The sequence below is a fragment of the Eublepharis macularius genome, chromosome 4 (genome assembly GCF_028583425.1).
Source record: "Eublepharis macularius isolate TG4126 chromosome 4, MPM_Emac_v1.0, whole genome shotgun sequence".
Lineage (NCBI taxonomy): Eukaryota > Metazoa > Chordata > Lepidosauria > Squamata > Eublepharidae > Eublepharis > Eublepharis macularius.
Window position 1 is genome coordinate 121,681,819 of NC_072793.1, and position 12,126 is coordinate 121,693,944.

Here is a 12,126-nt window from a genome sequence, read left to right on the forward strand (position 1 = left end):
ATGTGTAGGCCACATGTGGAAATAGGAGTGTTGAATGAGGTTTTAGCAAGACGCATGAGCTAAGTCACCTCTGCAGGAGGGTCCCCTCCCAAGCTTCTGCAGCAAACCTACACCAGTCCTTTCTGAACAATGCCCTTGCAACATTCAGCATCAACCACCTTGTTCAATGTCATCATCCGGTCTGTTGTCCTTTTTCCTGTTTAAATGAGATGCTTGCAAGTTTAAGAAGAACCCTGCAGGATCTCATACAGCATCATTTTTCCTACCCATAGCCAGCCAGAAGCCTCCAGGAAGCTCACAAACTGACTTATTTTAAAGTCATATATTATCTTAGTACTTGTAACCTACCCTCTGTGACATTACAGTGTCCTACAGCCTTGGGGCTGGCAAAAGTAACTAGAACTATAGCAAAATCAAAAAGAGTCCAGTAGCACCTTTAAAACTAACCAACTTTATTGTAGCATAAGCTTTTGAGAATCACAGTTCTCTTTGTCAGATGCATGGAGGGCAAGAAGAAACTGGTCAGATATAGAGGAGGGGAGGGGAGGGCGGAGTAGATGCAAACAGCTCTCAAACAGCTCCTTCTGATATGGAGATCAGTTTGCTTCTGTAAAGGACTCTAAAGGACTAAAGGACTGTAAAGAACTATAGCAGAATTTTTAAAAAATGGAGGAAAGTTGCACATCTTCCAAGAAGGCTTTGTTTACACTGCATGCACCATCATTATAATGGCTACAGTCTGCACACACCCCTCATTAATGTGCACATGTATGCTAAATTCATCACTAGTAACTTTTCTAAATTCCCAGTAAACCTGCATATTTGTCATTTAAAATCATGGAATTTAAAAGCATATAACTACAGGAATTATAATCACTGTTTTTACTCTTGTAATTATTATCATCTTCACCATTTCACCATCACTGCATAGAAGCTGTGGGATGCAGTGCAGGAACAGTTCTCAGGATGTTGAGACTTTTGCACAGTGCCTTCTAAAATATGCTGTAATTTCTATGCCATTAATGACAGAGAACACCAATAAAACACAGCTTTCTTATAAACGAATAACAGCTTGAAGCTTAGACTAGTGTTGTTATTTTGGCATTGCTGTAGGTATGCATGTATGTTTTGGTTCAGCAGTTGCCAGCTATGCTACAAATGAGGACTGATTTCCTTTTCTGTTTTCAATATTTGGTGCAGAAATGTATTCTTCTGTTGCTTGTTGATTACATATTTAAGGGGCTTTTCTGTGCTTGTTGGTTCTTCTGAGGATGTTGTCTTATTGGTATGTGATCTTAGTTTTTGCAAATTAATTAACAAAAGAGCATGGAATAGATCTGGGATCCCCAGTATGGTGCCCCTATGGGCACCATACTGCCCACCGACACCCTTCCTAGTGCTTACCAACTGTTTTTAGAAAGTGGGTGGGGCTTTTGCCCAGCAAGGTTTCTTATGGGTCTCTGGAGATCTGATTGGCTATGCAAAAGGTAGCCTGAAATAAACAGCTTCTTCCTGAAATGCTGAAAAGTCACTATTAGTGTTTTGCATAATCTGGCTCCCTGACATTCCGTGTTGGCTCTGCTGTCTGTGGTAGCCATTTTGTGGGCGGTGCCACCTCCTGCAATAGCTGTTTTGTTGTTGCACCACCACCCTGTGTCAAAATTCCAAAGGTGTCTACAGGCTCAAAAAGGATGGAAATCCCTGGCCTAAATGGACCGCTGGCCTGATCCAGCAAGGCTTGTCTTATGTTGTTATGACTTTGTTTATCATGGATATAGTTTCCCATAAAGCCAAAAACACAGCCCATGTAATACCTTTTATAAGGATCAGCCCAATGACATATAACACTGTGCAAGCTTTTGAGTTCACCAGAACTCTTCATCAGGCCAGATGTTAAAAAATAAAAAAGAGAAAACAGATACAAGTGATAGTTTAAGATTTAGGCAAGGAATATGCAGCCCTGTTTGCTGACTAATGCTTTTTTGTTGTTGATTACTCTTGAATACCATAAAGTTTCTACCAATTTCACTTAAGGAGAAAATCTGTCTCAGCTTTTGAATCAGGCTGAATTTTACTGTATGTTGGCTGTAAACTAACACAGTATCTAATGTAAGCAAAATGAAATGCCAAACAAGTTGTATCCCTTTAAACTAACATGACTCAGCCCTTAAAGCATATGTTGACTTAGCAGTCAACAGTGCATACATCATATTTGTGTTGTCTTTCAACATTTTGTTCTTTCTCGTGTGTGTGTGAAATATAGATTTACATGAATGGATCGTGCTCAGCCCAAAGGTTTATGCTTTCCCTGTGACACCAAACAAATCACAGCATTTCCTCATACAATTGCTGACACTGCTGCTGATGCACTCTTTCACAGATGAGTCACAAAGCGTAGTGTGGCAGTGCTAAAATACTGGCTCTTGTATAGGCTGAGGGCCAGACTATATGGGACACTGATGTTCCATGACAGAACTCCAGATATGTAATTTGGTGGATTTGGGAGGAATATCATCTAATCGGGATACTGGGGATCAAATTTCCCTGATCAAATGGCCTTCCATTTGTGTTTAGCCCTGGTAAGGGAAAAAGAAAGGTTCAATATGGATACTTATCTTTGGCATTATAAGGATTTAAGGTAACTGTGGTGGACATTTTGGGGTTTTGGGGGGGGGTGACTAGGGTTGCCAGGTCCAGCTTGGGAAATTCCTGGAAATTTTGGGGGTGAAGCCTGAAGAGAGTGGGGTTTGGAGAGGGGAGATAACTCAGTGTGGTATAATTCCATAGAGTTCACCCTGCAAAGCAGCCATTTTCTCCAGGGGAACTGATCTCTGTTGCCTGGAGATCAGTTGTAATTCCAGGAGATCTCCAGCCACCACCTGGAGGCTGGCAAGCCTAGTGGTGACGGTGGAGAGAATCAACCCCCCTGCCTATCACAACAGGGCTGTTCAGTTGCAGCTGCTTTTTGATTGTTCACATGCATGGTCAATATGCAAAATGTCTGAGCATCTTAAAAGTGTTCAGCTGATTTTCTCTTCAGACATAAATCAGTGCTTGAGATCTGGTGCATATTGCAAGGTATTTCAATACTGTGTTTTTATTCCTTGTGGTACTGTGATACAGTTGGAGAAAATTGTGTTCGAGATACCACACCACACATGTCCCTATCGAGTTAATTTTAAAGTGTGTCCTCCTGGAGAGTTTCACTTAAGCATACCTCTGCCCTTTTAAACTCTCACCTTTGGTGGTGGATAGATACTTCATCAAATATGGTATGCCCTTCAGAGGGAAAAGTGTTTGAAGCCTATGGTACAGCTGTTTGATGTCTTTGTGTCAAGATTGCTGAGTACATAATATCCCCACTCTGCTTCAGATGAATGTTTAAGGGACAAATTATTAATTATTTTAATTGCGTGGTCATTGTTGATCCACAGCTCCTCCCCGTGTCTTCTGGTTAATTAAAGCAGGCCCATTATATGATATCATCACACTCAGCATTTTTTTTTAAGTCTGTTCCACTTCGTGTGTTGCTGCTTGTGGGTATTATAAAAATGCTGACTGCAATGATAGGCCGTGTATCTACTTGAACTAACCATTATTTGGCTATGTGGGTTGGTAGTGGTGATACACATGAAACTGCCTTATGCTGAATCAGATGGTTGGACTGTCAAGGTCAGTATTGTCTATTCAGGCTGGTAGCAGCTCCCAGGCAGAGGTCTTTCTTTTAGCTGGAGATGCCAAGGATTGAACCTGGCACTTTCTGCATGCCAAGCAGATGCTCTGCCACTGAGCCACAGTCCCTCCCCTGTGTTAATTGGCTTAAAGCCCTGAGTCAGCTGTTTCCTTTCCAGTGAGGTTGGTGGCTCCCATGCCACAAAATGAACAACCTCCTTCAGGTGGCTGCTGCCCGTGTTAGTGTCCTCCATCCCTGATGATGGTGTCGGCAGGACCAACGTGAGCATTTCTGTAATGGCAACAAAGGTAACACAGATCAGTGTCCCGATCAACCTTCACACAAATGGATCAAGTTTCAACATGAGTTCACTTGAAATTATCCTCAGATTTCTGTTGCCTATTTTTTTCATAATATGGGAGGGGTTTAATTTCCTAGTATTCACACTGCCTATGACAGCTGTTTTAAAATCGTTCTAGTTACTGCAATGAAACCTTTCATATATGTTTAGTAGGAAGTCCTGGCACATTCCTCACATATTCCAGAATGTAACAAATTCATATGGTTATATAATATAGACTGACCTAGAAAATTACAAAATAGTGCTCTCTGATCTCTATTCGGGACATTAATTTTTCACACATGCTGTGGGGCAACGCTAGCATAATTCGTTATAAATTAGCTAGCATAATCAGCCAAGTGAGAGTGGAGACGAGTGCATGAGAGTAAGGATTCTGCTTGCACATTTCATCTTTTATAGAAGGGGAAAGAATAAGAAATTTAACTACAAATATATATATAAGCTGTACGAGATGAGACTGGAAGGGATTGGAATGCACTTTGAGGGAGGCACCCTTGGCTGAAAGTTAAGAGTAGTTCAGACAGAATCCACAGGAAACAAAGGACAGGAGCAAATAGATAGCTGTCAGAACAGTGGAAGAAAGCAGTGGGCCCTATTAGAACTGGTTTGATTTATTCACAAATGATCTGGACTCAAGGGGTGAGCAGTGATGTTTCTAAATTAACTTGGACGATAAATAATACTATAAGGAGCTCCAAAAGAATCTCTCTAAACTGTGTGAACAGACAACAAAATGACAAATAACAAAGTATGAAGTGATGTGCGTTGGGTCAAACAAACAATCCTTAATATACATCTTGTCTAAATTGATGACAGTTGGTCATGAAAGAGTGCTTGGGGTCATGATCAGGGCTTTTTTTCTGGGGAAAGAGGTGGTGGAACTCAGTGGGTTGCCCTCAGAGAAAATGGTCACATGGCTGGTGGCCCCGCCCCCTGATCTCCAGACAGAGGGGAGTTTAGATTGCCCTCTGCGCCGCTGGAGATCAGGGGGCGGGGCCACCAGCCATGTGACCATTTTCAAGAGGTTCCGGAACTCCGTTCCACTGCATTCCAGCTGAAAAAAAGCACTGGTCATGATGAACAACTCAGTGAAAACTTTGATTAGGTGTGCAGCAGTGATGAAAAAAAGGCAAATTCCATGCTAGGATCAGTTAGGAAAGGAACTGAGATTAAAACTCTAATTATCTTATATAAATATAAATATATTGTAGCTGCATTTGAAATGTATGTGGTTTGGGTCACTTAATCTTAAAAAAGGATATTATAGAAATGTTTAAGGGGTTGGAGCACTTCCTTTGTGTTTTCACTTTAAAAAATGACTCATGGAACACGAGGCAGGTTTTATAAAATTATGCATGATAGGGAGAAATTGGTTGAAGATTTCTTTCTCCCTCTCTTTCGTAACACTAGGTTTTGGAGTTACCTGTGAAACAGTTTAGTATATTCAGGACAGGCAAAGGAAGCACTTCTTCAGAATATGCTTAGTGATAGAATCCTTTGTCACAACAAACGGTGATGGCTGTAGCTTAAATGGCTTTAAAAGGGTATTAGACAGTGCAAACCTAAGGCTCCAGTCTAAGCCCATTAGGTTCTGCTCAGGATTGCCCTGAAATTTATGAAGGGTACATCCATCAATGGCTATTTATTTATTTAGAATATTTTTATACCACCTCCTTAGAGGCTGTCTTACAATTAAAAACCACATTATAAAAACAAGCCATTAAAAATACGGTAGCTGGATCCTCCAAACTTATGAGTCAACAGTGTCTTTATTGTGGCTTTCCAGAGGATGATCACTGTTGAGAGTAGGATTATAAATTAACGTAATCCTTCATCGACCCAGCAGGGATTCTCTTATATTTCAGTTCCTAATCTGTAAATGGGCAATAACTGTAATATATATCACAGGACCACAAGATTTGAGTAGTCAAAGACTTGACTGATTTGACAAGATTTGAGAGTCAGACTCTTGAAAGCTTATACCCTGAAAATCTTCTTGGTCTTTAAGGTGCTAGTGGACATGAATCTTGCTATTCTACTGTAGGCCAGCACGGCTCCCTACCTGAAAATATCTCATATTATTTATTTGTTTCATTTATGCCCCACCTTTCTCCCCAAATAGGGATCCAAGGTGGCTTACATGGTTCTCCTTTCCATTTTATCTCACGACAACCCTGTGAGGTAAGTTAGGCTATGAGTGTGAACCTGGCCCAAGGTCACTCAGCAAACTTCCATGGCAGAGTATGAATTTGAACCTGGGTCTCTCAGATCCAAGTCTGACACTCTTATCACTACACCATGCTGGCTCTTACGGGGTTGATATGAGGGTAATAGCAATAAGGATAGTAAAGCACTTTGCATACTTAAAGGACTGCAGGTGTAATTAACAATAAATAACATAAACTGGTTGGCAGGTTGTCCTCTGTTCACCCGCACATCTCACAGAGTTCATTCTAAAATGGAGAGTTCATTCAACTGTTACAGCAGCTATACAGAGGCTGCATGATGGGAGGGGGCCCTCTTCCATTGCAGGTATATTGCCTATCTGGTTGCCTGGATGAAATATTTACTTTTCACAGGCGAGTGGCCATTTATAAGTCTAGAACAGAATTGCAAGCCTCTGCTCATTTGCCTGTCAAAACAGCCCTATCTGCTGCCATTAACAAATGATGCTGATATCTCAGTGCTGTGAAGAGCTTCATGTGCTGGTTGCTGTTGATCAAGCTGAGAAGAAATAATAAACAAGCCAAGGCAGGGATTTTCCCCACATCAGTTGGCAACCTTAAAATGGTGCTACATGGATTACTTCCTTGGAGTATTCTTATAGTAAAATGTCATACCTGGGGCAAGGGGGAGTGAGAACTGTTACCCTGTGATGTCTTTTCACAAGTTATTTGTATTGCTGGTTTTAAATTCTTGAAACAGCATGATCCTGCTGATAATACTTCATTCATGGTATATATTGTACAAACTTGTATAATGTTTCTCTATCCCATCCCCACCCCCTGCTGCTTTTCTCCAAGAAGCTCAGGATACTTGCTTAAAGTTAGGCATCTTACAGGTGGATCAGTCGTAAATCAATTTACTAAATTGATTTCAACAGAAATTATTTCCAAGTAAACAGGCTTAAAATTGCTGTCTATGGGTTTTCTGACTGCAGGCCAACACTGGTGTGTTTAATTTAGTCTGTAGCCATTGCAGGTTGTCATGAATCTAGAGCCAGTCCTCAGGATGTGCACAGAGCTGCTTTGGGCTCTTCTGTAAGTGGTGTTTTGAAATGGGTGTGATTCCATTGTGTGTAGAAGAGAAGCCTTCCACATTGCCTATGCTGGATTCTTCTTGGGACATGTCTTGCTCACCATTTCGTAGCATTTGGATGGGAAGGAAACCATAAAAGAACAAGCTATATGGATAGTGAAATCCTATAGAGTCCAAAAGGCTGACATACTTCCACTGACATTATGCCTTCAAAGCCTTTTAGATAAAGTGGTAAAACTGCACCAGGTTCTCTGTATGGTAAATGTGAGCCAGCAAGATAAATGTAGCCCACCAGTCATCTGTTGTGGTCTGCCAGATGCTTTTCAGCCCTGTTGCTTTTACAGTCCTGGGCATGTGCAGAAACAGGACTATATGGCCGAAGGGCTTCATTCAGCCTGCTAGCTTGCAAATTGTACAGGCCTGCTATAAAGTGTTTGTATTTTCACAGACATTTTGAATAGATGGGAAGCAAGTGAGCTGTAATTCCCAAACAGGGCTAATGAGGGAAAAATAGTAACAAGTTCCTCTTATCAGTGGGTCCCCATGTCTCTGTGAAATGCTCCTAGCACTTTGCATATTAATTTGTCCACATCTCAGTAAGGGTAGACAATCTCCTTTCTACTTAAAAGAAACCTTTTTCACTTGTAAATAGTGATGCTGATGCTACTTTTGTAACCACATCTTGCTTATTTGTATTTTCCCTGTCTTCTAATACTACTTCTACCTTGATGCTCCTTTTAGGGGCCTGGTGTTTGTGGCTCATGGTGCTGGAGAACACTGCTGTCGCTATGATGACCTCGCTCAGATGTTGACAGGAATCAACCTTTTTGTATTTGCTCATGACCATGGTGAGTGCCGTTAAAAGACAAGCATATGGTCAGGATAGTAGCAAAAGGATGATGTCAGAATTTCTTCAGCACCTAGAAACAGAGATAATAACTGAATTCTAGGTAAGGGTAAAGCAGGCTGGCATGGTTCTATCATATCCAGTTTATCTTGCTTCCCTGTCAAATTAACAAGTTAGTATTGTTGCCTGTTACTCAAAATATTGGGATACCTAGATATAAGAAAAGGTCTGAATGCTGTTTAAAAGTGACAAGACTGTGTGTGTTTTTGGGCAGGGGCAGAGTAATTGTGCTAGAAAGGAGTTCAGATGTATAAGAATGAGGGTTCTTCAGCTTAGCATTTGGTTCTCTGGTTGCTAGTTAGTTGCCACGAGCACATCACAGTTCTAAAGGTCAGCCCAGGTGTGGTTTTTTTACTTTAATTTGGGCACAGAGGGCTCTGAATTTCAGCAGCACCATTTCCCCAGTGCTGCTTCTCCAACCTAAATTCGAACCCAAGTTCTGTGCTTTTGATCGCTCCCCCCTGCCCAGTGGAAAGCTAATAGCAGTTTTGATGGAGGGGCAGTTTAGATCAGGGAAATACTAGGGAGGGGGGAATATGCCCCCCCCCAGCGCTCTGATGACATTTGCAGCACATATGGCTTTGCCCTTAATTGTTCTGGTAATACTTTTTCTATTTAGGGGAGGAAAGGGCTGTACCCTTTTCAGTAAGAAAAAACAACAATGCTGTAGTTTTGAGGTACCTGAAAGCCTTTCAGAGAAAGCTTTTGAAGGAAATGGCCATCCAGTTATACAGGACCATGCTGTGGAGAGTTAGAAAACATACACCACCACTTGCTGTTTCTTTTCCTATTTCCTTTGTGCTTATATTTTTTGCTCTCCCCCCTTTCTCCTTGTCCTCCTGATAACCCCCACATTTACAAGGGAAAACTGGATTTCCTAAAACTCTTAATTGCTTTCACAAGGTTAAAGATGGCACATGTGTTTCCGTGGGACCCTGTGTATGTCTGCCCAGGAAACCCCAATTATTTCATTAGGTTGTCTTATGCCACAGCCATGCAGCTTGAGCAATTAAGCTCATAATTCGTCTTAATGACCATCTGGGAGTGTACACTTGGACTACATCCATTGCTGAATATCTCTCCCCCCTCCATGTTAATAACACTTAATGGTGGCTATTATACGTTGAATGGTGTAGACATTCTGTTTCGTGGGCCATAAGAAGTCTCCAGGCAGAAATGCCTTGTAAAGCCACTGTCTTGTTGCCATCACTCCTTTGTCTCTGATTAAAGTCATTTGTTAGGCATTGAAAGTTACATTGTAGGATTTTTGCCATCCCATGTTGAAATGTATCTTCTCAACCAATGTGGGGTTGAAACTTGCTTTTTTAAAATGAAAGCTGGAATTTTTCATAGTTTTGTATTGAACTGAACATGCATAATAATCTTGGATGCCTAAGAGCAACGTTCTTCATAGAGACCAGAAGACATTCTATGAGATAAATTGCTGTGAATACTTTGGAGAGTAATATTCGGACAGTGTCTGTGCTATACTACCTCCTCCAGTTCTGTCCATTCATGAGATAACTCCAATAAAAACTTCTGAAGAAGAGAACTGTGATTCTCGAAAGCTTATGCTACAGTAAAGTTGGTTAGTCAGTCTCGGGGGGGGGGGGGTTTGGAAAAAGAGGTGGTGGAACTCTCAAGAGGGAAATGAGGAAGATTCTTTGAAATCATATTATTTTCAAGCACTATTGCCACGTATTTTCAAGAGGTGCTGGAACTCCGTTCCCCCGCATTCCCCCTGAAAAAAAGCCCTGGTTAGTCTTAAAGGTACTACTAAACTCTTTCCAATAAAAACAGGGTCTAAATGAAACTGCTGCTGAGATATCTGGCCTGATTTGTCAGGAGCCTTAAATTACCACTGTCAACTGCTCTGCTTGTTTCAAAGGGTGCCAACTGATTTTATGCCAGTGCTAGCATTATACTTTTCAGGATAGTTAAGTGTTTCACAAGTTGCTCAGGTTGTCAAAAGGTGAGGCAGAATCATGCAAATGAGATATCCAGAATCTATTCTTAGAACATGTTCCTTCTTTTGTAGTCCTTTATCAGGAGTGTATCAATGTGCCTTTCCCCATGTTTTAGCCTCTGCTCAAGTGATAATACCTGTAGTTAGGAGCTGAGTTGCCAAATCAAATTTTCATGGCATCCTCAAAGGGCCTAAAGAAGAATGCCAGGGCAGAAAGCTCTTCTTCACAGATATTTGCATAGGAAGCAGCAAACACTCTCGACTTCAGGGATGGGGAAGACAACAATTTCTGCCCCAGAGATATGGAAGGAAAGAGGCTGTAAGGCTGCCCACAAATGGTTTTGTCCAGTTTGAAAGCTTTTGTTCAAGCTTAAAGTTCAGTTGTGTTTCAGCACAAAATATGTCCAGTTTGTTTCTAAGGATCTCTTTAGATGTGCTGGTTTTTAAAGAGTTGGGTCTGGTTTCCACTCTTTATGTAAACAGAATCCTCCACGTGGAGCAGAAAAAAACACAGGAAAACACATTTTGACACAGGGAAACAGCTTGAAGACGGAGGGAAGAGCCCCCTCCTCCCCCTGTGGAGGCATTCTGTGGGCCAAGCTACAAGTGACAAATGACACTTGAACGGCAAGTGAAGAGACTCATATGTATTCCTCCCTCTCCACTTGCGCTCCACTTGATCACTATGTGATCAAGCCTGAGGCTGTTTGGGCTCTCCTATATTTTTTAACAGCCATTCCCCAAAATTGCTGTGTAACTGCAGGGAATTCGAGTTCGCCTGGGAACCCAGGCTCAACTCTTTAAAAACTTGCACATCTAAAGAGAACCTAAGGCACCATCCCCTCCTCTAATTACAACTGTTATAGAATTTGATGCTTTTGAGGGATGGTTCATTTTCCTGAAGGAGAAATTCAGCTTTCAGAGCTTTGGGGAAGTACCAGACCCTTGTTCTTCGTACTGCCTCAGCAAGGTCTTCATACTATTCCACAGCTGGGGACCTCTACTGGTTTCCCAGGTATCCCTCTGACCTAATTTGAAGAAGTCAACAGCAACAGAGTTAAGAGAAGTTGCTTATATAATGTGTATTGTTAGGGCAACAGGCTTGTCCTACTTCTTCCCTCTTGAGCAACATACATTTGTGCAAGGAGCCATTTTTAAAACCCTTACATACTAGCCTGATGGGCAGAAGAAAGGAGCTTGTTCTGTAATGAGGCCAACTCATGTGATTGCCTCAGATGGCAGATTTTAGGACTGGCAACATGCCTGCTGCCCGCCTCTTTCACACTGGCTTCCTGGGCCTCCGATCCACCCCCCCCCTCAGCTGCCTCTGCATGAGAGTTAGAGCTAGTCCTTGTCTCCATACTCCTCTTTGATAACAACATGTCCCTTGCAACAGGCACCCAGAAATAGTGGCCAAACTCATAAGAGGAAGGAATCTTACAAGAGATTTCCAAACCTTACAGTACTTGTGAAGCTTGCCACGCTGTTTTAAAAGAAGATTGTGGGAGAGGGTATAGAAAATTAGTTTCTCTGGTTCCCAGGTGTAGGCAGAGGTGTGGTGGAGATGGTGGTAGATGGGATGGTGTGAAGCAGGGGTGTGGTCAGCCTTGGGCAAAGTTAAGGGATTGAGCTGGCCTGTTACCAGAACTGCTCTTTATTATAATGGGGAATTAGCTATAGCAGTCTGTAACTTAAAATTAGCGCGGATCTTAACCTATGTCTACGGAGGTCCCGATCCCAGACACTCTAGTGAAAAAGAGGCAGACTACAAATAGGTTCCAAACACGTGTATTCAGTGTGGCGTAAGCCTGAGCTTGCACATACATACAAGAAACATACAAGGACTAGGAAATACAGAGTAGGAAATACAGAGACGTTCGCATTAGCTGGTTCCCAACGATGATAGGGGGAATACTCACTTATCCTGGAGCGAAGCAGAGACACGACAGCGAGGGGTGGCC

General features: G+C 41.9%; 1 protein-coding gene across 2 annotated transcripts in view; it reads left to right on the forward strand.

The window, feature by feature from the left end:
* The window catches only part of MGLL (monoglyceride lipase), a 103,929-nt gene that overhangs the window by 16,331 nt on the left and 75,472 nt on the right, over positions 1–12,126 (forward strand). For both annotated transcript variants that reach the window (XM_054978202.1, XM_054978203.1), the window contains exon 3: positions 8,034–8,140. In XM_054978202.1, coding sequence (XP_054834177.1) covers positions 8,034–8,140 — 107 coding nt within the window. The remainder of the gene's footprint in view (positions 1–8,033; positions 8,141–12,126) is intronic.